At 41.6% G+C, this 25,528-nt stretch overlaps 1 protein-coding gene across 6 annotated transcripts in view; it reads right to left on the bottom strand.

Moving 5' to 3' along the window:
* The window catches only part of TNRC6B (trinucleotide repeat containing adaptor 6B), a 243,249-nt gene that overhangs the window by 112,923 nt on the left and 104,798 nt on the right, over positions 1 to 25,528 (bottom strand). Inside the window, exon 1 of one of the 6 annotated variants that reach the window (XM_077757922.1) lies at positions 16,671 to 16,867. The exons of the other annotated variants lie outside the window; for them this stretch is intronic. Within the exon in view, the coding sequence (XP_077614048.1) occupies positions 16,671 to 16,675 (5 nt within the window). The 5' untranslated portion in view covers positions 16,676 to 16,867. Of the gene's footprint in view, positions 1 to 16,670; positions 16,868 to 25,528 lie in introns of those variants that run through there. 6 annotated transcript variants of the gene reach the window in all.

Raw genomic sequence — 25,528 nt, 5'->3', positions numbered from 1 at the left:
CTTGAAGAGTCTTCATGAAGACTCAATGAATTAACATACGTAAGGCACACAGAACTGTGTGCTTGGCATTCCTTACAGGAAACACAAAGCAAGTAATTTTATCTTTCCATTATTATTATTGTAATTTTCACATAATCTCTACACCCAATTTAGGGCTCAAACTTATAATCCCAAGACCAACAGCTGTGTGCTCCACCGACTAAGCCAGCCAGGAGCCCCTCTTTCCTTTCTAATAGAGAAATTCTCACCTCCTTCGATCCAGACCCTCTCTTTCCCTATTCTTGCAAGTCATTTGCTGCACGCTGGTTTTATCTTGCTCCCAACCCGGCCTGGACTCTTGAACATTCACCAGCATTCCTCCCAAAGACTTCACCTCTGGTTATCCCACACTACCTATCTAGGCTAGTCCTCACTCAGCCTCGGATGAACCCTAACCAACTGTGTTCTTCACCTTGACATGCTGGAAAATGCCTGCAAGGCCAAAGATCACTGCAATCACAAATGACGGTTCTTCTCGCTCAGCTAAGCCCTGAGAGCTGGTAGATGTTTCTTTCTGTGGTTTTCTTCCTTCTCTTTGGAGATGAGGGTGGGAAGGCTGTTCCAAGTGTTTTATTGCTCATTAGGCTCCCTTTTCTGCTCAGATTTCATCTTCTATTTTATGGAGAGGAGTGGCTCCCATTCAGAGGTGAATGTCTCTCAGAGGAACTCCCTCAAATATCTTTCTATTTCCAAATTTACTCTTCCCTCTCCGAGGCTAACCTGTCGTATATGGAGCAAATCTCTTCCCACACCCCAGTTCTCTTCGCAGAGCCTCCCTCCCATGTTCAAGTCAACTAACTGTGTCAAATGCCTACTGAATACCAAACTCAGTCCATGGATGGTGAGGATACAGAGCTCATCCTATACTTTCAATCGTTACCTCTACTTGCTCCTTTCCCTTAGCCTTCTGATTCATGCTTTAGAATGCAAGCCGTACAAGGATAGGGATTTTTATCTATTTTGCTCACTGCTTTATCCCTAGAGACTAGCATAGCTCTTAAAACAAACACATAAGGCACTCAATACATATTTGTTGAGTTCATCCAAGTCATCTTTGATTCATGTATTCATTCAACAAATGTTCTCAGAAAGATTTAAAAAAAAACAAAACAAAACACAAATAATCTGATTAAAAACAGGCAAAGGACCTGAATAGACATTTTTCCAAAGAAGACATACTGATGGCCAACAGACATATGAAATGATGCTCAACATCACTCATCATCAGGGAGATGCAAATCAAAACCACAAGTTATCACCTTACACTAGTCAGGATAGTATTAAAAAGACAAGAAATAACAAGCGTTAGCTAGGATGTGAAGAAAAGGGAAACCTGGGCACTGTGGAAAATGGTACAGGGGTTCCTCAAAAAATTAAAAATAGAAATACTCTACAACCCAGTAATTTCACTACTGGGTATTTAACCCAAAGAAAACAAAACCACTAATTTGAAAACATACATATGCATCCCTAAGTTTACTGCACTATTTACAATAACCAAGATATGGAAGCGACCTAAGTGTCCATGGACAGATGAATGGATAAATAAGACATGGTATGTATACAAAGTGGAATATTACTCAGCTATAAAAAAAGAATGAGATCTTGGGGCACCTGGCTGGCTCAGCCAGTAAAGCATGCAACTCTTGATCTCAGGGTTATAAGTTTGAGCCTCGTGTTGGGTACAGAGATTACTTAAAAATTAAAGGAAAAAAAAGAATCTTATCATTTATGACATGGATGGACTTCGAGGGTATTATGCTAAATGAAATTTAATAGAGAAAGACAAATACCCAAACCTACAGGATGTTACACATACGTGGAATGTAAAAAACAAAACAAAACAAACCAACCAGAATCATCAATACAGCAAACTGGTGGTTGCCAGAAGGGTGGGGGTTAGGGGAATGGTAAAATAGGAAACAGGAGAAGGGGATTAAGAGGTACAAACTTCTAGTTTGGCAGTAAATAAGTCCTGAGGATGTGATGTACAGCATGGAGAATATAGTCAATAACATTCTAACAATGCTGCATGGAAACAGATGGTAGCTACATGTATCGTGAGCACGGCATAATGTGTGGAATTGTCACATCACTATGTTGTACACCCAAAACTAGCGCAACACTGTATATCAACTATATTTTAACTAAAAGTAAAAAAAGTCCACTGCGCACTCACTGTATGTCAGGTGCTGGGGTTACAGAGGTGAGTACAACTAGTTCCTGACCCACAGCTGCTCACTGTATTGACAGAAAAAGATCCCCAAACCTATGAGGAGATTTCCCAATGTGACATCAGAGGCAAACAGGATGACAATGTGCTGGGGCTGCTGAGCTCAATGGAGCCCTGAACCTGATGCACTGAGCTCCTTTCGGCCAATCTAACTACCCAAACTCAGGGTTTATCTAAGTTGATCCCCTGATGACTATCCTTCACTTCCCTAAACTCCTTCCTGTCTGGGTTTCTTTCGCACCACCCTTTTTCCTGTTTTCATCCCACTCCTCTGGCCATCTAAGGGAGCACTGTCACTCTCGTGGCCTAGATGACCATCTCTATATGTAAATTGACATCTGGGAAACTTCTCTGTTGAGCTCCAGACTCTTAACTCAGCTACATTAAATGTCCAGCAAACACCTAAAATTATGTCCAGAGCAAAACCACAGCCACTCAGAACCCATCCTCACCCTAGTACGTCCCTCCTCTACCCACTGAAACATCCATGCCAACTCCTGGCATCACTCATTCACCCAGCCGGGGCTTACACACAACTCCTGGTTTTCTAAGCATCCCAAAATCTGGTCTTCCCATCTTTACTGTCACTACCCTAATTTCCAGTTATAAAGTAAGTAAGTCATGGGGATGTAATGTATAGCATGGAGAATACAGTCAATAGCATTCTAATAATGCTGCATGGTGACAGATGGTAGCTATGTGTACTGTGGTGAGCACTCCTCCTACTTTGGCCACAATCTCTCCCCCTCCATCAGATCCTCAACATGGAGATCAAGTGAAGCAAGCTGATTTCTCTTAACTGCTTTCTACAAGATGAAATCCAAATATCTTAGAATAGTCAAAGGCCAATCAACACTTCCGCTTTTGCCCGGGAGTCCTGCTAGTATCTCACCATCTCCCATGCTCTCCCAGTCCCTAACTCCTTGTCTTTTTTTTTTTTCTTTTAAAGTTTTATTTATTTTGAGAGAGAGAGAAACAGCAGGGGAGGGGCAGAGAGAATCTCAAGCAGGCTCCACATTGTCATCACAGAGCCTGATGCAGGGCTCAATCCTACAAACCATCAGATCATGACCCGAGCTGAGATCAAAGTCAAATGCTCAACTGACTGAGCGCTGCAATGCCCCTAACTCCTTGCCTTTGCGTATGTTCTTCCCTCTGCCTGAAATGCCAACAATGAAACTAATGAAGACAGTAGCTAGCGCTGACTCTAAGCAATATGCTAACACTTTAAATGTCTTCTCATTTAATCCTCATGACCACTGAGGCAGGTGCTAGTATTATTATTCCTCATTTTACCAGTGAGAAAGTGCCGGCATACAGATAATACTTGCCCAACACTGGGCAGATCTAACCACACAGCTATCTGGACTGCAGGACCCAAGTTCTTAACCACTACACTTATGGCACCCCTGGTTTAGTCACTATCTCTATCACCAAGCAGTTCCTAATTATCCTTTAAGACACACCTCAAGAGTTCCCTCTTTGGGGGAGACTTCCCCAGTGCCCTAGGCCTCTCTTCCCATCCCCTAGGGTTCCCTGGCATCATGCTTTTATCTTCGTTACAGGCAGCCTCACTGGTTGAGTCCCACAGATAAGTTAGGTCTTTTTTATCTGTGTATTCCCAGCACTATGCAGCATCTGATACACAAACACTTAGGTAATAAACAAACTCTTCCAAGTACAGAGAACCTGAAGTATATCCTGCTCAAACGCAAGTCTACCCCACATGTTACTGCTCCGAAACACCCACCACTGCTAACCGCAACCTCTCCCCTTACCCTCACCCGCCCCAGGACTCCTTCATGCTGGAGTGGCAAAGCCCTTGCTGGGCTACCACGCCCACAACCAGCTGATAGCGTTATCACCGCCAGGCAGGCCAGTGAGCTGCTGGCCATGCTCTCCTTGATTACAGAGTAAAGTGCAGCTAAGAAGCACTTTCTCTGGCAGAAGAAAGACAGAGGGGACACTTGATATGGGGGCTGCCAGATTTAAGGTCTTGGTCATTTAAAATGTGCAGGTGATATGGTAGACATAAAAATGTACATATTACAAAATCTGCCATGGCCATTATTCATTACTCCTGAAGAACCAATATAGGCAAGCAAAAACGTACAGAGAGAGAGAGAGAAAGAATGAATCTTAAGCAGGCTCTGTGCTGTCAGCATGAACGTGGGGGTCAATCCCACGAACTGCAAGACCATGACCTAGGCTGAAATCAAGAGTCAAACGCTCAACTGAGCCACCCAGGTGCCCCCATAAGTAATATTATTTAGTTCTGTGATCTACCTGCCACTTTTACATAATCACCATGACTGTATATTTCATTAAATCAGATAAACTTCACTATAGGTTTTGATTACTCTAGATTCTACAACTGCTCAGCACCTAATGGAACTGACTTGTTTTTTCTTCTTTTCTTACATTAAAGTAGAATGGTTACTTGCTTATAGTATATGCAGAGGGAACAAAGTAATTTTTTTTAAAAGTATGAGTCAATGAAATCATCACCACGGTAGCCAGTAAATAAGAATGAAGGAAGGCAGTTCCAGAACTTGAAGGTTTATTCCTCTGAGTGAGGCTAATAAAAACCAGGAAGTACACAGTTAATTGTAATACATGCTAAGAGACGGTCTATAATTAGGATGTGGTTCCCAAACGCTGAATTTTAGTACCTGTGCTCATCTATATTGCCTATGTAATGGTTTTCATAAAGCTATATTCAACTTAATGAGATGTCTCTTATTCTGAGACCTTCCATTCTGTTTGTTAAAATGTTTCCTTTCTTTGAAATTATGGTAATAAGTGCTGAATCTTTTAAATTCCTTTTTACCTGGCAAATTTAAAACTGGTAACTCATGTTGGATCCCAATGGATCCCAATACTGCCTTTACAATGTTATAGTTCCCTGGAACCCAAGTCTGGGAACCACCATGTGAGAGAGTCTGAAGGAACCTGGACCAAATTTAGCTTGTGTGACTAGTACGTAGTTCTAGAAAGCTAATGATGTAGTTCCCCAAGCTGTGCCTAAAAACCAAAAAAACAAAAACCTGGTATTTAAGATTTTATATATACACACATCACTTATGATTCCCAATGCACGTTAGCATCTTAAAGACTCTAAGTCCAGCAGTGAGCAAAGACCAGTTTAATTCAGTTTGAATCAGGGGCGCCTGGGTGGCTCAGTCGGTTGCGTGTCCGACTTCGGCTCGGGTCATGATCTTACGGTTCGTGGGTTCCAGCCCTGCATTGGGCTCTGTGCTGACGGCTAGCTGGGGGCCTGGAGCCTGCTTCAGATTCTGTGTCTCCCTCTCTCAGAAATAAATAAAAAACATTAAAAATTTAAAAAAAAATTTCAGTTTGAATCGGGAAAGGAATTTTTTTTTCCCCAGACAAGCCTATTAGTTCCCCCAACAAACAGGGGGAAATGCTGAACTTATCAAATGTATTACAGTGTGTGTGAAAACAGAACGTGTTTATAGCAGAGATACATCTTTACGAAACCTGGAGTGGAGGCAGGGAAGCGCATCCCCCACCCCCCACGTCAAGTACAGCAGTGTTTTCTGTGCGTTTTTTTTTCAAGAGAATACAATGCTTTCTACTTAAGTTTCTCTAAAATCTAGAGGAAAACCGTTATCTCCATTCTTCAATACGGATGGTCAATTCCTTTTGGATCTGAATGGAATGCTCGGGACAGGGAGGACAACATCCAACTCCCACACATGGAAATAAACAAATTAACATTTAAAAAATCGCTTATGAATGTGGTTGGCAGGATAACTGACTGGGCTGATACATTTGAATCTCGAGACCAACAAAACTGGGGATCAGATCCTGGAATATGGTGTCTCACGGGTGGACCTTCCCTGAAACATCTTAGAACCTCAGCAGCCCGTAGTAGATCGTTAAATCAATGTAGTGAGTCAGGATCAGCTTGTTTGGTTTGGGGCTTTGTTGTTTGTTTGTTTGTTTGTTTTTAACAAAATAGACTTGAGAAGAATATATCAGAATACATTACACATAGTACTAGAAAGTAAATACTTCTGCTTCAGTGCATACATTCACATATGTACAGGGCCTCAAAGGAAATTGCAGTTCTTACTGTAGAGCCAATCAAAAAGTTTGAAAGCCACTGTTTCAAGCTACCCAATTATCTATCTAACTTCAGCTTATAAATAGGAACTTCTTGGCATAAAAAGAACAGCAATTATTTTTTGTAAGCAAAGGAGTAAAAGAAACAATGGCACCAAGAGGTATAAGATGCTGCTCGGGGCTCCTGGGAGGGAGGGGGAAGAGGTCTCCTGCTGTCTCCGCCCTCACTGCAGCATTAAAGGGCATTACTCAAACCCGCCACTATTCAGTCTGGTTTTTACAAAGGCATATATGGATAACCGAAATGTGCTTCTAAAGGAAAACAGAAATGTAAGGGATTAATTTCCATACTGATTAAAAACAAAACGAAACACGGGACTTCATAGAATAGCTGACGTCTCAAACCCTTGCAGGGCACTTCATAGAAAAGTAAGCTCCCCTATGTCCGCGGAAAAAAAAAGACTGCAGCAACTAAAAACCGCTGCTTACTCTCCAGTGTGGACAGGCTTTGGTTCCAACCACAATTCAAGAGAATTTCTATCTTTACTGGTTATTATTTACAAGGTCTAATTAGTAACTACAAAGTAACCTAAATCAATGAGATGATTAAATAAAAATCTGTGAACCTGCTTTTTACAAACCACTCTTATTTAGTAAGTATTATACTAGCTCAGGATGGCAAGAAATACAATACAAAAGAGTCTAGGGCCAAACAGCCTGCACGACGCCAAACAGAAGTGAGATATGCACACAAAATAACTGGCCCTTTGGTGCTCTTTTCCACCCTCAAACACCTCCACCTACGCTAGATGGCGGGGACCACTGACTGAAAGCTTCCAAGAACACTCAAATTCTAATTTCGTACCTCCCTGCCTGGAGCCACCACCAACTCACTGACCCCAGAAGTCAACCAAGTCAAACAGGGGGCAGGAGTGCTCCCATATCTAAAGCTGTATCTGCTTGTAAATGGAAGCCTCTGCACCCAGCAATTCTGAAATATGACACAAATTGGTATGTTAAAGAACATTCTACCAATGTACCATCCTGTTGACCTCAGCCAAACAGTTTTTTTTTTAATTCCTGTACTAAATTTTGGAATCTGGGGGTGTCTGGGTAGCTCAGCTGGTTAAGCACCTGACTCTTTTGATTCAGCTCAGGTCATGATCTTGAAGTTTGTAAGATCAAGTCCTGCATCAGACTCTGCACTGATAGTGTGGAGCCTGCTTGGGATTCTCTCCCCCACTCTCTCTCTCAAAATCAATAAACATTAAAAAAATAAAATTTCAGGGGCTCCTGGGTGGCTCAGTCGATTAAGGGTCAGACTTCAGCTCAGGTCATGGTCTTCTGGTTCATGAGTTTGAACCCTGCCATCAGGCTCTGTGCTGACAGCTCAAAACCTGGAGCCTGCTTTGGAGAGAGAGAGAGAGAGAGAGAGAGAGAGAGAGAGAGAGAGAGTGTGTCTTTCTCTCTCTCTCTCTGCCCCTCCCCCACCTGTGCTCTGTCTCCCAGTCTCTCAAAAATAAACAAACATTAACATTTTTAAAAACAGTAATAAAAATAAAATTTGGAATCTGTGTACTTGCATAAAAATGAAAAGTTCATCTCCTCACATTCAAAGTTTAGGATTTGACCCTTCCAATTCTAAAAATTCCATTAGCAGAATCAACATGTGTTCTAAGAAACACCAGTCCTGGCTATTTTCAAAATGTGCATTAGCTGTAAGGTAATCCATTTACTTTGCATAACCCTGTGTTGTCCAATATGGCAGTCATGTGTGGCTAGTATGCACCTGTAAAGAGGCTGGTGCCACTTAGAAACTGAAATTTCAATTGTATTTTAGTTCAATTAATTTAAAATTTAAAGTTGGTACTCATTTCCATTACTGGAAAACTTTTGTATGTTTGGAAAAATTTGGGTATGTGGATGTACTTTTTCAACTGTAAATTTTACGAAATCTAAATACAGATCAAGTCTTTCTAATGAAAATTTCATATCCAAACTGAAATGTGTTATGAGTATAAAATACACACCAGATTTCAAAAAGAATGTCAAACATCTAATTTTAAGAGTTTAAATATTTAAGTATTTAAAAACTGATTTCACATTAAATTGATAATATTTTGCATATATTGGGTTAAATAAAGTATATATTATTAAAAGTAATCTCACTTATTTCTTTTACTTTTTTAATGTGACCCCTGGAAAATGTAAACTAATACATGGCTCACATTCCATTTCTTCTTCTTCTTGTTTATTTATTGAAGCAATCTCTACACCCAACATGGGGCTCGCACTCACAACCTCGAGATCACGAGCCACATGCGTGCTCCACCTACTGAGCCGGCCAGGCGCCCCTCACATTCCACTTTTGGATGGTGCTGGAGTAACCTAACGATTCCCAAACTTTTCCCACAGTAACACCTCCCCAACACTAGGTTTGGGAACAATGCAGTAACCACATACTGTTCTTCCTGTTGACCACATCTGAGATTGAGAAGTCCTTTCCTTCTCTTCACCGACTATTACGATCTGTCCTACACAATCACCTGCTTTTTAATCCCTTCCCAGGTCCTCTTTCTCTTCCTGTCCCCAAGGACCTATTCTCAGTTCTCTTTTCCATTCTCTACACTTTCATGCTGAGCTCATCCACTCTCTCAGCTTCAACTAGCACGTCTATGTGGATGACTTCCAATTCTTGATCTCCACTTCTGACCTCTTTCTCAAGCTTCAGCTTCACATTGCCAGCTGCGTGCTAAACAGCTGCCTCTGGAAGTCTCACCAAGTTCTGAACTCAGGATGTCTGACCTGAATTACATCATTACTCCTGTGTAAGATTCCTGGCATTCACCTTGAAAACCCAGAGTCCCGGGTCCCCCTTCTAGCCTCACCACCACAGTCTTCTATTTTTCTTTCTTTTTTTAAAGTTTATTTTGAGACAGAGAGAGAGAGAGAGAGAGAAAGAGAGAGAAGGACGGTGGGCCAGAGAGAGAGAATCCCAAGCAGGCTCCGCACTGTCAGCACAGAGCCCAAAGTGGGATTGAACCCATGAACCGGGAGATCATGACCTGAGCAGCAACCCGAGTCTGGTGCTTAACTGAATGAGCCACCCAGGTGCCCCTCAAGACCCTTTCTTAACAATCCCTTTGTATCACAACTGGCCTACCTGACTCTAAATTATCCCCCATTCCCTCCCCGTCCCCCATCCCGCGCACTGTCCTCTGCCCCCAGCCCCACTGCCATTTAGCATTCTCAAAAAACACTTTGATCACGTTGCTACCATATTTTCAACAAATCCCCTCTATCTACCATCCAAACTATTAGCAATCCAAACTATGAGCAAGTGTCTCATCTCCCCTGTATACCTCTGGGCTCCCATCAATCCTCCCTGGACATAACAATCCTCCAGCTAGACTGCTCTGCCCTCTCTGCAATTCTGACCAACCTTTTTTTTTTTTCCTTTTAAATGTTTATTTATTTTTGAGAGACAGAGAGAGACAGAGCACGAGTGGGGGAGGGGCAGAGACAGAGAGGGAGACACAGAATCTGAAACCGGCTCCAGGCTCTGAGCTGTCAGCACAGAGCCCGACATGGGGCTTGAACTCAGGAACAGTGAGATCATGACCTGAGCCGAAGTCAGACACTGAACGGACTGAGCCGCCTAGGCGCCCCAATTCTGACCAACCTTTAAGGCTCAGCTCAAAATACATAGTCCTCATAAGGCCTCTGATGATCAACTTGATTAAAATTAGTCTTTCTCTTCCCTCAAACTCTTTTGACATTTTTAATGGCAACCATTATGGTAACATGAGTATGTGGTCTTACCTTCTTTATAAAATAGTGTCCCCTTAACAGCACCCAACAGTACCTTGCACTCCCCATTGCCATCTCTGGACATCCTACCAAAGAAATCAACTTGAAAAGGAAAATGCTGGAGGACCTTGACTACTGACAATTCTCAAATCTTTGTCTCCAGACAGATATCTAATTGCTCCAGCCTTTCACTTGGATGTCTCACAATTCAGTAACTGCAAAATTGAATGCATTATCTCAACCCCACACCGGTCTCTCATCTAAATGGACCCCCCACTCACCAAATGATACCACCATCCCATTAGTAGCCCAGGCCAGAGACAGAGGCATCATCTTTAATTTCCCCAACCCTCCTCTGCTCGTACTCAGAAGATGTGCTCAGGTCATCTGAAATCTTCTTCCTAAATATCTCTGGATTTACCCACTTCCTTCCAACTCTGCTGTCAGTTCAGGCCACCATTACCTGGGATGCCTGTAATACTATCTAGTCTTAAACTCAACTCTGCAGCCATTTTCTACAGTGCAACCAGAGACAGCTTTCAAAAATCCAGTCTGAACAGGTGACATTCCTGCTGAGGACCCTTGAAATGTTCTTCAGATAAAGACTTCTAAACATGGCTTACAGACCTTCTGCATCTGGCCAGTGTTTGTTTACCTTTACAGCTTCACTTCTCATTTTCCAGATCATCTCTTTCCTTAGTACATCACCTCCCCCCCCCCCCACCACCACCATGTCCAAGTACTCTATATGCAGTTCTAAGTACGCCAATGTCCTCTCTTGCCTCAGGGCCCTTGCATAAGCTAGTCCTTCTATTTGTGTTGGGTGTCCCTCCCTTGCAATTGCCGGACACTCTGCACACTGGCCAGCTTCCTTGCATTTATATTCTAACTTCAGCAATGGTACCTGGAAAAAAAAATCTTCATACTACTTCTATGTTAGCACTGATCCCAATGTCCAGCATGTACTAGATACTCAATAATTATTTGTTGAATGAATGAGCAAGCAGATAATAATTTTCTGGGTTTAAAAAAAAACAAAAACAAATGCCAAAGTCAATGAAAAAGCCATTTCTATGACATCTATATTTATTTGACAGCATTGTACAAGGGCAATTGACCTAAGTTTTTATTTTATCTGTCTTTTGAATCAAAACCATTAATAGTTTGGTTAAATAAATAGAATTTACATCTGTAGGCTTGGAATAATCACAATGAAGGGGAAAAAAACCACGGTGTTTTATGTTCTCCCTTTTCTTGTAAATTTGAGACCAACTCAGCTGAAAATGTTGAGAACCTTTTGATGCAAAACACAGAATATATGAAAAGCAGCCAAGTAAATGTGGATACATCACAGAGGCAGAGCCTGCAGGAAACTGGAGAGCAGGAAGAGACGACCTCAGACCCTAGGAATGTAGGCAGGGACTTTAATAAAAAGAAAAGGCTCAGCGCTACTCCCATCCTTATCCAGGTTGAGGCTCAGTATACAATCAGTGCACACATTTCATGATCCTGTGAGCCATGAGAGAGAATGGAGACATCCGCGGGGCCATAAAAGTCTTTCTGGTTTATTTAACAAAGGGAGATAGAGCAAAGAGGAAGGAAATACTTACTAAGCAATGAGACTAGGTGCCAGCTCTTACATACAACGTTTCCTTTATGGTTCACAACAGCGTATCATCCCCATTTTACTGATGAAGAAACAAGGGCTTATGGTCACGTAGCTGGTCCTAGTGACCTGATACTCAAGTGTAGCTCAGGTACATTTTTACCACTCAGTCCTGCTTAGCCCAGTTCTAGATGCTGGGGACTGAGCAACAAGCAAAACAAAATCTGCTTTCATGAAAGCAGAAGGTTTTGTGGGGAGTGATGCCTCATCATACACAAATAATGTAATTTCATATAGTGACACAATTAAGGGATATTAAAATGGTTAAACTGAGGGATAACCAGGGAGGCGACTTAGCGTGCAAGGTCCTCAGGGATCATTTACAAAATAATTTTGAGGAGATACTTTTGCATGACCGAAGAAAACGGATAAAGTGATTATCTTGTCAAACGTTCGATGGAAGTCTCTGGAACTACGAGAAGCAAAAATCACCACTCATTTCCTGATTCTCAGCAAAGAGACTATGCGGTGGAACTACAGTGTTGTCCTCATCCCAACCCAAAGCAGTTAGACAGTCACCAGACGGTGAGTATTTCCACATGAACCAAGTGGCTGTTCAAGGCAACAGCCAACCAAATTCTTAGGTCCCCGAGCACCTACAACAGCACCCACCACACACCAGGGCATGATAAATGATTGCTGAGTGGATGGATATATGACGGAAGGAAGAAAAGAAAATGTTCAAACATCCCTGTCGTGGGTTAAATCCCTTTTCTGGGTAAGTGGCTTCAATTCACCCAGCGCACTCCACCACCAATCTTAACCACGAGAAGAGGGCGAGGAAAGGTTATCTGTGTAAACTGACGATTTTGTACTATGAAACAATGAGCGTTTGCTGCCCCCTCCCCAACCAAAGATGGTCAGAAACCCCATCTTTACATCACAAGTTACACTTCATGAAAATCTAGTATCCAAACGAGGACTAAAAATGAGTAATTATCTAGCTTCTTTAAAGAAGGGGTCTCGTAATGCAGGTACTCAGGATACTTCCGTACCGGGTACTTGTTCTAACTACTGCACACTTAGCACCAAGTTGTGATGGCCTCTTTGTCAGAGTATCTTCCTTGCTAGATTGGTACTTCTTGAGGGTAAGAATAAAGTACATTCATCTGTATCGCCTCAAGGCTTTGTGCAGTTTTAGACTGCACACGAGGGGACCCTGGATGGCTCAGCTGATGATGCATCCGACTTAGGCTCAGGTCATGATTTCAGGGCTCCTGAGTCCGAGCCCTACATTGGGCTTGGGCGCATAGCCCCCTTCGGATCCTGTCTCCTTCTCTCTCTGCCCCTCCGTCCCCCCCATGCCTGCACACACGCTCTCTCAAAACAATAAACATTAAATAAAATAAAAATAAACTACAGAAGAACAATGAATACACTAAGTTACAAAAATTAAAAATTCTCCAGGGGCACCTGAGTGGCTCAGTCTGACTTTGGCTCAGGTCAGGATCTCGCAGTCTGTGAGTTCGAGCCTCGCGTCAGGCTCTGTGCTGACAGCTCAGAACCTGGAGCCTGCTTCAGATTGTGTGTCCCTCTCTCTGCCCCTCCCCCCCTCTCAAAAATAAATAAACATTAAAAAAAATTTTTTTAATTTCTCCAAAACGTTTGTCATGGGGCGGATGGGCAGGATGAGGCCCTCCCCCTACTACTGTTACCTGCCAGGCCTGCTCTGTGGCACCTGAAGGCCTCTTCACCACACATCACCCTTGCGGTGTTTCTACTGGAGAAGCCTGGGGAGTCTCTGCTTCAATGTTTAGAAGTTTATTTTTAAAGGATGGTCCTAGTGGTGACGGAGAACAAGCGACCATTCAAAGCTGTACGAGAGTTGAACTTACACCTGAATATCTAAAATGCTGATGCTTCCTTTCTGGCACCCAGATGGTAGGGCTGAGAAACAGTTTAAAAGATGCCACTTCTGATAGACAAGCGCTGTCAATTTTTGTGATGTTTCCGTAAAATCTTAATGATGATTCTGTGACATGTCTTTCTGAGACAGAGTAGCGTTGTGAATAACGACATTAGTATAGGATCATAAGTAGACCCAGCGTAAGGAAATATGGATTGGGGGAAGGGGCATCTTAAGTACGAATCATACTCGTTTTCTCCAGGAAAAAACTTCCTCTGCCCACGCTGTCTCATTTTTAAAAAACCATAACATGCAAGTTCTAATATTCTTGGTTTCTGCTCTTCATAACATCAGCCACATCTCCAAAGTTTTTAAAGCTACGTTTCATGCTATCAGCAGAAAAAAAAAAGAAAACTTCAACAAAAGGCACAAATTAAATACTATCCATCTGCACACTTGACACGCTACTCATTTTTGTGCTTCCGAATTACCATAGTTTGGCGAGCCATCAGGATGGGCCCTGCGGGAACTTAGATCCAAAATGGCAGCTGGGCTTCTGAAACTCACCAGAGCCCTAACGCTTCAATTTCCGTGAAACCAGGTCTTATTTACTCCCCTTTTCAACCTGTCTAGGATAGAGGAGTATTTATAAGAACATTTCAGAGACTCAGATGGCATTATGTTCCTGTTCACTCTATCATTCTCCCTCTTGCCTGAGAGAGTAGATTCCCTGCTTTTGGTTCCTCCGCTCCACAAACTGAATTAACCTGCTATTCACATGTTTACACGGGCCACGAAAACAAGCTAATGGCAAAACAGGGAAAGCTTAGGTTTTTCTCTTCTGTGAGGCCAACTTAGAAAATGGGTGTGAAATCAATCATCTAACAAGTTGAAGCCCCAGTGCTTTCATTTTCAGGAAAAAAACAATAATAAGAGCTCTTATTTTCCTTAGGTCCACCACAGAACGCTATCACTGTGGTAATTTTTATGTGTTTTCCTTTAAATTCAAGCTGTAAGAAAATTTTTAAAGAGACAAATTTGTTCCAGACTACCTCTTTAATGTAATGTTTCCAATCCCTCTTACACAAAAGCTGAACTTATATCACCAAAAACATACAGTGAATTTAAACTGTTACATCTCTACTGATTCCCATTACTAATATAAGAACATTAATTTTAGAAAAATAATAAAAATACTTGCCCTTTAGAGACGGAGAACTTTAATTATCTTTATGTATTCAAATGCAGAGTCTTTTTGTTAAATTAGCGTGAAAGTCCCTTCATCTACACACAATCGGCCCAAAGAAACAGGCCATTTTCAGCACAAGGGGCCAATCCATTTGAACAGTGAATAAAGCTTTTGAAAGCACTATACACCCTCTTCCAGACTGTCAAATTTTCAAAACGGGCCAGCATTTCTTCCATTTTTTTTTTTTAACACTTGCAGGCCCAGCAAGCATCTTATAATTAGATTAATTAAAAAGGAAACAACAACACTACTCCCTTCTGATCAAAATTATTCCATTTATGCTTAATTAGCTTTAATCCAAGTCTACATATTTAATGATGGGGATATGACAATTCCACCCATTTGCATATTTTAAATGCCTTTCTAAACTATACTTTGTAACAGATTTAGAAGAACAGTCTCTTTCTCATGCCAGTATGCCACGCATAAATCAGGAGGATACAAATTAGGGGAAAAAAGCAAAAAGAAAAGAAAACAAGGCCTCTCAGAGCCAGGGACGTGCTGAGGGGGTGGGAGGATTTACTCAGGGGTGGGGGCAATTTCCCCGCCACATCACAAACTACGACCCTTTCAGCCCACCAGACGAGAGAGAAGCATTACATCACACTCTTACAATGATAGGGGGAGGTGGCTCTGAGAAAGCAAGTTTTCAGCTTTCTTTCCTCCCTGCTCCCAGGCTTTCTAGAATCCTGTATTGGAAGTAATGGAATTTAACTTCAGGGCACCGCACAGTTTCGGGGGTAATGAACACACACATCCAAACAGCTACCTATTTATGTGACCCTAAATGTCCACTTCGACCATGGATACATGGCCCAAACAGGCAGCCACACACACAGATGCTGAATTTGTGCTGAAAAGCCCAGTTCATCTGTACAAAATGAAACAAAAATTTCTAATCCGCGAGAAATGGAGAAGGCCAATCTACAGGGAGAAAGTGATAAAGAATTCGTTCCTGGTGGGGTGAATAGCTGTTCCGATCTTCAAAACACCATGTTTACAAGATAGTCCTGCCGTTTGGTTCAAACCACGATCAAAATAAAAGCGCATCTGGCTGCACGTTTGAGAACACACACAGAGACCTGGTGCAAACGAGCGCGCGCCGAGGAGAGGGGTGACCCACACATTGCTTGGGAGGTTTTCAAGCAGGGGAATCTACAAACCCCAAGCCTCCGGGTGTTCACTCGCCCCCAGCCTGATGTTTAAAATGTATCAGGTCTTATTTTAGGTTTTCCATCTCTCTAGGAAGGATGGCCCAGCTTTAAGGAAAGAAAAAAAAAAAAAAAAAAGGCTTTCTGTGGTAGTGCTTGCCCTCCCAGATCCTTTGTCGGCCTTAGCAGCCGAAAGAATGCAAACCCATTTATATTTATGCAAATTTTTGCAGCAGATTTAAGGGGGCAGGGAGAGGTCTGTGTTTTTTAAAAACCTCTTTCTAAATATCAAATTTCCGGTTACTCGTAGTTTCATTGATTTGCAACACAGAAACGATGATGAAAATCCGTATATAAATTAAAAGTGCAATTAAATCACTCCAAAATTTAAATATTCTACAAGGCTTTTCCATTTCTAAAATGCCGAACCAAAAGTACATCACGGGTCTGATTTACACAGATTCACGAAATGTCTGAAGCCAGTCTCCATGCTAGACAAATGTCCATTTGCAACACCACTAGTGAAAACGGTTAGACAAGATCCATATAAATCAATTGGTTTAAAAAAATTGAAAATATTTACCAACCTCATAAAGTGCAGCAGTGCTTAAATCCAGCAAATTGAGGCATACAAGGTAGAAATGGAAATGAAAAAAGGTCCAAAAAATGATTTCTTTTTGTCTATCTGTTTTTTTGTATTTTAAATATTCAGAAACCAGCAGAGACTCTGTCGGCCATTTTGGCTTGAACTAACTCTCTCACTCACTCTCCCTCTTGCTCTCTCTCTCCCCCTCTGTCTCTAAAGGAAGCAGCTTTTTGTGACCTTCAAATAGAGGCGGATCATGTGACTTCGGGTAGGTTTGTCAATCAGGAAAGGGGAGGGAGCTGGGGAATGGAGCTGCCTTAAAGGGAAAGCAGCCCTTTTCCACTCACTTTCATTTGTGAAATGCTGTTATCTCCGGCTCTCCGCCTACACACACTGAATGTGAAAGTGGCAACAGCATAAGGGTAACAGATGAACAAAATAGAAAAACCTTTATTGGTTTATAGAAATATGCTCAGTTGCGAACGATTCTTGCAGATCCTGGAGGTTGACTTGCTTGCTCCAGTTCTTCTCTGGCTGTTTGGGCAAGCAAACTGCTCTTTAAAAGGGGACCTTAAACAATGCTTCGGTCAAGCAAGAGACCAGTTTTTAAAGATTAAGGTGAAACACAGGGCACAACTGATCTCCGGCAAGCTCCTAAATTGCACAGGAGAGGACTGAAGGGAAATACGCCCCAGTAGAAACGGAGATTGGCAGTTCAGAGAAGTTAAGTGAGTTATCTCAAATCACACAGCAAGACAGAGCTGAACAGGGGATTGATTTCCCAAATGAAGTCCACATTTACTGTTTTGGGTGTATGTGTGTCTGACGCCTCCGCCCCCGGCCCCAAATAAAAACTATACTGCAGCTAGCAAGCTGACTTCCTCTAGGGTAAGGCAGATTCCAGCCCTCTTTAATCCCCTCTCCCACCTGAGGAAATAGCTTTGCAGCTGACAGGAGTAAGCATGGAATTAAATGCCTACCGTCTTTCCCCAATCCGCCAGTCCCTTCTTCTTGTTACATACATCTTGATTTATACCCACCCACTGAAGAAAGCCGCGCAGGGTGTGTGTCTCTAGATCTGGGGCTAACAGGCTGCACAGGTTTCATTAGGCAAATCCCTTTACCTCCTGAGCCTTTTCTCATTGTGGAATGTGAAGACTGGACATCACTAGATGCTATCTTCGGTTCTTGTCAGCTCTAAAAGTCTGCACTTGGCCTCTTTCTTTTAGCAGTTCTGTTCATCTTATCCTTGCCATCTCAAAAGTAATCCATTACTCCAGGTAGGCTTTCTGGACCCTTCCAGGCGAGACCAGGCTTTCCTGTTCAACATTCCCATAACATCCTGTACTCCTTCTTCATAGTACTGCTCATAATTGCGATTTATTATTTGCGTGAGAATTTGCTTATTGTGGATCTTTCCCAGTGTGTATAAGGGCAAATACCACGTCTTCCTTTATTGCTGTGGCCCCACATAGGAGGTGAATAAACTAATGAATGAATTACTTGGATTTCCCATTCAGAAGTGCTGGGCAGCAGGAAATCTGCCATCCAAATATAAAGAACGGAAGTCACATGGTTTCCAGAAACTCACCTCCGTCTATTTATTCTAAGGAGTTGGATGGCTTAGGAAATAAATGATAGAAAGCAGGCGAAACCTTGTAACTGTCAGACTCCATCCATCTCTATATACCAAAAAAGGTGGGATTCTGCAGTGTGAGTCTCCCAAATAAAGGAGGCTGACGAAGTGTAATCTGATGTGCCAGCCAGCAGAGAACCCATGGGTTCCGTAAGCCTGGTGTTCCTCGAAAAGGAACCTATGAACCCTTCCTAAATCCCACATGTTTATCATCCTGGCGTCTGAGCCTTCATACAGCCTCCCTCCCTTGCTTTTTCCACTCCGACAGAAGAACAGGAAAGGGGCTGTTTCAGGGCAGGCGAGGCCAATGCCTCGATGATTTGGCAGCTTGAATATTTATGGTGTAAAATGCCTCCACTGTCTTAGCGCAGCCCCAAGTAGAGCAAAAGCCAGGACCCAGACTGACAATTGAGATGTAGGCAAAAGCAGGAAACTCCTTGGATGGAAATTTTGACTATTTAGTCTATTTTTATCCTTCCAATGCCTTCCCGCTGATTTACGGAAAGCTTACTTATGCGGATCATGCCCAACATGTTAAAATGCATGGGGATTGTATAGCGGCCTTGTTTTAATTTGTGATGCTCCCTGGTTTAATTTCTTTATAATGTTGCTTAATCTCCATTCCCTAATACAAAATATTATTATGTATGTGTGTGTGTGTGTGTGTGTATTACCTTGTGAGGGTTAAGCAAGCTACACGAAAAGTCAGAAAACAAACACATTTAGAAACAAAATATTAGTTCTATTTTCAAATAATACGATTGATAGGTTTTTTTCATCCTCTAGACAGCTTTGCTTTGTGAGATACCTCTAACATTAAAGCAATTAGTCCACTTGCTCATCTGAAGAAACAACTGAAATAAAGACGTTATTTTCAGGGGCGTCTGGGTGGCTTGGTAGGTAAGGCATCCAAATTTGGCTCCGGTCTTGATCCAGTGGTTCACAGGTTCGAGCCCTATGTTGGGCTTTCTGCTGTCAGCGTGAAGCCCACTTTGGATCCTCTGTCCCTCTCTTTTTGCCCCTCCCCAGCTTGTCCACGCGTGTGCATGCTCTCTCTCAAAAATAAATAAATGTTTAAAAAATATTTTCACTGAATTTCCAGACATTTTGGACTCTGCAATATATTTTTGTACTTTTTTTCATATTAACCATGAAACAGTGTTTTTAAATTATATTATTACAAGATGAAGATACAAATTAATAAAAAAGATTACTTTTTTTAAACAAATATACCAAAACTTATACACTCAAATGGGTGTTATCTTTCAAAGTTGGCACCTTTGGTAACTATATACTAAATTTTTTTAAGTTCATTTATTTGTATTGAGAGAGAGTGCAAGCACATGTGCATGGGGGAGGGGCAGAGAGAGAGAGAATCCCAAGCAGGCTCTACACTGTCACAGCAGAGCCCCAATGCAGGGCTCGAACTCATAAACTGAGATCATGACCTGAGCCAAAATCAACAGTCAGATGCTTAACTAAATGAACCACCCAGGCACTCCTATGCTAAAATATTTTTCTTAGGAAACAAGATTAAAAAATAATGAACTGAACATTTAACTCAACAATCTAGAAAACAAGTAACAAACCAAAAATTAATTAATAATGGCAAAAGCATAAACATAAAGCAAATGTCAAAAAAGTATAGACACAATCAATAAAACAAATACCTTTTTTTGTTTTAAACTATATAGGTAGATAATCTTTTAGAAAATCTGATCAAAGTTTTAAAAAGAGAGGTCATAAATTAACATCAGGGCTCAGAAAGAAGACATTATAATTACAGATTTGGAGAATTTTTTTTGAGAGTATTTTTTACATTGTTAGAGAATTACTCATAACTTTACATCAATAAATTTTAAGATTAAATAAAATGTCTGACAGTCAAGGAAAACAGAAATGACTAAAATCAACTCAAAAGCAGTTATGAAAATAACAATAAAAACTCACGGCAGAAATCTGTAAAATATTCAAAGAAGTTGCCAGTAAAACTACATCAGACACAAATGGTTTTCTGGGTAAATTCTACCAAACTTCTGTCAGATAATTTCTATGTCATTCCTATCGTTTCCAAACTTATGGAGACAAAAGGGAAAGTTTCCTCATATCTTCTATATGGCTAACTTATTCTTCCTATCCATCTGGACTAAGATGGTATGAAAAATAAAACTATAGACTAATCTTCACTTGTGAAGACAAATATAAAAATCCTAAGTAAAATATCAACAAAGAGAATTCAGCAGTTTTAAGAGAATAGTTCATTATGACCATGTAACATTTATATCAACAATGCAAGGATGGTTAAATTATAAAATCTATTAACATAAATAACTTCATGTATTAAACAAGTATGTGCTAAATGCTTTCTACGTGCCTGGTTCTGCAGCTAGTTGAGCCAGTAAGCCATACCAGAAAGGCTCGTGTCCATGTAGAGTCAACATCCTTATGGGAAAAGGGTAACACTGATAAGGAAATGAAGAGTTTGATGGGATACAGAACGCCTGAGGGAGGCTCACTTTAGATAAGGTGATTAGGAAAGGCTTATCTCACACAGGACATTTAAGCTGAGTTGAAAAGCAATCCTTCAAGTTTTTAAAAAAAAATTTAAGTTTATTTTTTTATTTTGAGAGAGACAGAGACAGTGTAGGTAGGGGAGGGGCAGAGAGAGGGGAAAGAGAGAGTCCCAAGCAGGGTCTGCAATGGCAGCAGAGAGCCAGATGCGGGGCTCAAACCTACAAAACTGTGAGATCATAACCCGAGCTGAAACCAAGAGTGGGACAGAAACCAAGAGTGGGACACTCAACTCACTGAACCACCCAGGTGCCCCACCCCTTGAGTGCTTAAAAGAACCAGAGGGATGATCAAGAGGCATGTGAGCAGGGAAGAGAGGTGTAGATGAACCTGAGGAGGTAGAAAGGGCTAGATCATACTGAGTCTTTCAGGCCACAGTGCTTTAAGAATAGTGGGAAAGTTGGGGTGTCTGGGTGGCTAAGTCAGTTGAGCGTCTGACTTCGGCTCAGATCAAACCTCAAAGTTCATGAGTTCCAGCACCGCATCGGGCTCATTGCTGTCAGCACAGAGCCCACTTCAGATCTTCTGTCTCTCTCTCTTCCCCTACCCCACTCATGCTCTCTCAAAAATAAACATTAATAAAAAAAAAAGAATAGTGGAAAGTCACAGAAGAATTTTAATGTTTATTTCTAAGAGAGAGAGAGAGACAGAAAGAGAGAGTGGGGGAGGGGCACAGAGAGAGGGAGACACAGAATCTGAAGGAGGCTCCAGGCTCTGAGCCTTCAGCACAGAGCCCAGTGCTAGAACTCAGAGTGTGAGATCATGACCCCAGGCAAAGTCAGACACTTAACCAACTGAGCCACCAGGTGCTGCAAAGTCAAAGAAGACTTTTAAAGCAGGAGGTTGAATAGTGGTATTTTATCCATTATTCATTTCCTACCTACCAGCTTTTCAGGGGCCTAGGCAAATGTTTAGGACCTGAAAAAATATATTTATGAGTCAAAAATACAAAAAGAAAATTATGACAATAAAATAAATGCTTAAATGTTCTCAAAAATATTATAACCCAGGATTTTCATTCACTGTTAAATTTAGGATTTATAAAATTTTCATTACATTTGAAAACAATTCTCACTTTGCAAAGATTTCTAAAAATGCTAGTTATTAAAAAAATCTTAGGTGGGGTGCCTGGGTGGCTCAGTTGGTTAAGCGTCCGACTTCGGCTCAGGTCATGATCTCACAGTCCATGGGTTCGAGCCCTGCATCGGGCTCTGTGCTGACAGCTCAGAGCCTGGAGCCTGCTTTGGATTCTGTGTGTGTCTCTCTCTCTGCCCCTCCCCCGCTCGCTCTCTGTCTCTCAAAATAAAATAAAGACATAAAAAAAATTTTTTTTAAATCTTAGGTGATTATAAATTAAGTAAGCTATTTGTAGCCAAAGAATTTCAGAAACAAAATTATCAATATTCTGTAAACATGTGATAGTAAAAATAAATAAAACCACATATTTAATGTGGAATGTGGGTGTCTTTTATTAGGGCAAAGTCTTCAAAACCTCCCCAAGTATGCATTTCAAGGGCCTACAGAGGTCTTGCCATCACTTTAAGGAAGACAGAATCAGATTCGTGTTTCAAAAACTCATCCTTGTATACAGAGGATAGACCATAGAGGTCCAAGGAGGGACCAGGTGAGACAAGAGAGGTGGAGTAAAGTATACAATATATTTAGTATACAATATATTTAGAAGGTACAAGTGATTCTGTCACTAGATAAATGGTTGTTATTAAGAATGAAATCTGGGGTGCCTGGGTGGCTCAGTCGGTTAAGCTTCCGACTTTGGCTCAGGTCACGATCTCACAGTTCATGAGTTCGAGCCTCACGCTGGGCTCTGAGACTGGAGCCTGATTCAGATTCTGTGCCTCCCTTTCTCTCTCCTTGCTCCTCCTCCGCTTGTGCTCTCTCTCTCAGAAATGAATAAACATTAAAAAAAAAAAAGAGTGAAATCTGGGACCATGAGATATAATGAGGCCAATCAATTCTTTCAAGAATAAGGCTCCAAATTCTAGATTCATCATTCATTCATGCAGTCAAGAATCTTAAAAAAAAATTTTTTTTTAATGTTTATTTACCCTTAAGAGAGACAGTGCATGAACAGGGAAGGAGCAGAGAGAGAGAGAGACAGAGAAAACCACAGAATCTGAAACAGGGTCCAGGCCCTGAGCTGCCAGCACAGAGGCCACCCGATGTGGGACTTGAACTTGGGAACAGCGAGATCCTGACCTGAGGTAAAGTTGGACACTCAACCCAATGAGCCACCCAGGTCCCTCCCCCGGCTTTTTTCCTTTAAAGCATCCACCATGTATTCTATACTGTGCTAGAGCTAGGCCCTGGGGGATAAAAAGAATGACTGTTAACACTCTGAAGGACAGAGGCATGTAAATCCATAATTAAAATATAGCATGGTAAATGCCATAATTAAAGAACAGAGATATAAGATAGTTATGCCATATGATTACCAAGAACTAACTTCTGGGAGAGTCAGGAAAGACTCACAGGGGATATGAGATTTTGAACAGAGTCTAAAGAATGAGTAGGAATTTGCTATGTAGTGAACATAAGAAAGGCAAAGACTTTTCTAAGTTTTATCAACCTCCAGTACTATCAAACGATGGCAACGACAAAGGCTGGGGACAAGAAACAATATAAACCTAAAAGCCAAGCTTTTCAGGATTCTTTTTTTTTTTTTGAAATATTTTTATTTATTTCTAGGAGAGAGAGAGAGAGACAGTGTGAGCAGGGGAGGGTCAGAGAGAGAAGGAATCACAGACTCTGAAACAGGCTCCAGGCTCTGAGCTGGCAGTCGGCACAGAGCCCGACGCGGGGCTCGAACCCACGAACCGCGAGATCATGACCTAAGCGAAAGTCGGACGCTTAACCGACTAAGCCACCCAGGCGCCCCATTCAGGATTCTTAACTCCAACAAAATTCAATTAATGTTTGTTGGATGAAAGACCAAACATATAAGCAAAGGAATCAATGAATGAATACGAACCTAAGTATTTACAGGATACAAAAGAACACAACACTTAAAAACCTATAACTGGAAGATAAAACATGTACATAGCACAGTCAACAAGAAAGTGTGAGATAAATTGCTAAGTGTTGGTTGCAGCCTAGGAGACACAGGAGTTAGAAAATATGGACACTACAGATCAGTGGCGCTGGACTTCCAAGGAAGGGCAGGACCAGAATGGTGAAAACAGATGCGTCAGTTTGAAGCTAAGGAAGCTTAAGTTGCAGGCCCCTCACGCTCATGGGGCTCTCCTAAAGCCCCATTTGGGCACTGTTCCAAATGATTTCTCTCTCTGTTTTTTTTTCTGTTGCAACGTGTTTCTTCTTCTTCTTCTTNGATAAATTGCTAAGTGTTGGTTGCAGCCTAGGAGACACAGGAGTTAGAAAATATGGACACTACAGATCAGTGGCGCTGGACTTCCAAGGAAGGGCAGGACCAGAATGGTGAAAACAGATGCGTCAGTTTGAAGCTAAGGAAGCTTAAGTTGCAGGCCCCTCACGCTCATGGGGCTCTCCTAAAGCCCCATTTGGGCACTGTTCCAAATGATTTCTCTGTTTTTTTATCTGTTGCAACGTGTTTCTTCTTCTTCTTCTTTTTTATTGTGGTAAATACACATAACATAAAATTTACCATCTTAACCAGTTGTGCGGTTCAGTACCGGTAAGTGGATTCACATGGCTGTGAAATAGATCTCCAGATATCTAGAGTTATTTTATCTTGCAAAGCTGAGACTCTATACCCACTAAACAACTTCTCTTTTTCCTCTCCCCCCAGTCCCAGGTAACCTCCATTTTATTTTCTATTTATATAAAATTGACTACTTTAGATCGCTCCTTTAAGAGGAATCATCCCGTATTTGTCTTTTTGTGACTGGCTTGTTGCACTTAACGTAATATTCTCCAGGTTCATCCATGTTGTAGCACATGATAGGATCTCCTTTTTTCATGGCTGACTAATACTCCAGTGTATATATACATAAGCCACCTTTTGTTTACCCATTCATCTGCCAATGAACACTTGGGGTACTTCCCCCACCTGGCTATTGTGATGAGTGTTTCTATGAATATGCGTATGCAAACATTTCAATTCTTTTGAATACATACCCAGAAGGGGGGATTCCTGGCTCATCTGGCAGTTCTAGTTTTAATTTTTTAGGGAAGCTCCATATTGCTTTCCACAGTAGTCACCTCATTTTATAATCCAACAGTGCACAAGGGTTTCCATTTCTCTGCATCTTTGCCAGCACTTGTTATTTTCTGTTTTTTGTTTCTGGGTTTTGGTTTTTGGGTTTTTTTGTAGTAGTCATCCTAGTGGTATCTCACTGTAGTTCTGATTTGTATTTCTTTGATGATTAGTGATGCTGAGTGTCTTTTCATATGTTTATTGGTCATTTATACATTCTTGGAGAAAAGTCTATTCAAATCCTTTGCCCATTTTTTTTAAAAGATTTATATATTTTTGAGACAGAGAGAGAGAGACAGAGAGTGAGCAGGGAGGGGCAGAGAGAGGGAAACAGAGAATCCAAAGCAGGCTCCAGGCTCTGAGCTCTCAGCACAGAGCTCAACGCCGGGCTTGAACCCACAAACCGCGAGATCATGACCTGAGCCCAAGACAGACGTTTAACCTACTAAGCCACCCAGGC

This window comes from Crocuta crocuta, unplaced genomic scaffold (assembly GCF_008692635.1).
Source record: "Crocuta crocuta isolate KB4526 unplaced genomic scaffold, BGI_CrCroc_1.0 scaffold143, whole genome shotgun sequence".
Classification (NCBI taxonomy): domain Eukaryota; kingdom Metazoa; phylum Chordata; class Mammalia; order Carnivora; family Hyaenidae; genus Crocuta; species Crocuta crocuta.
The sequence above is the reverse complement of the archived record's forward strand: the minus strand, read 5'-3'. Positions and strand labels throughout refer to the sequence as shown.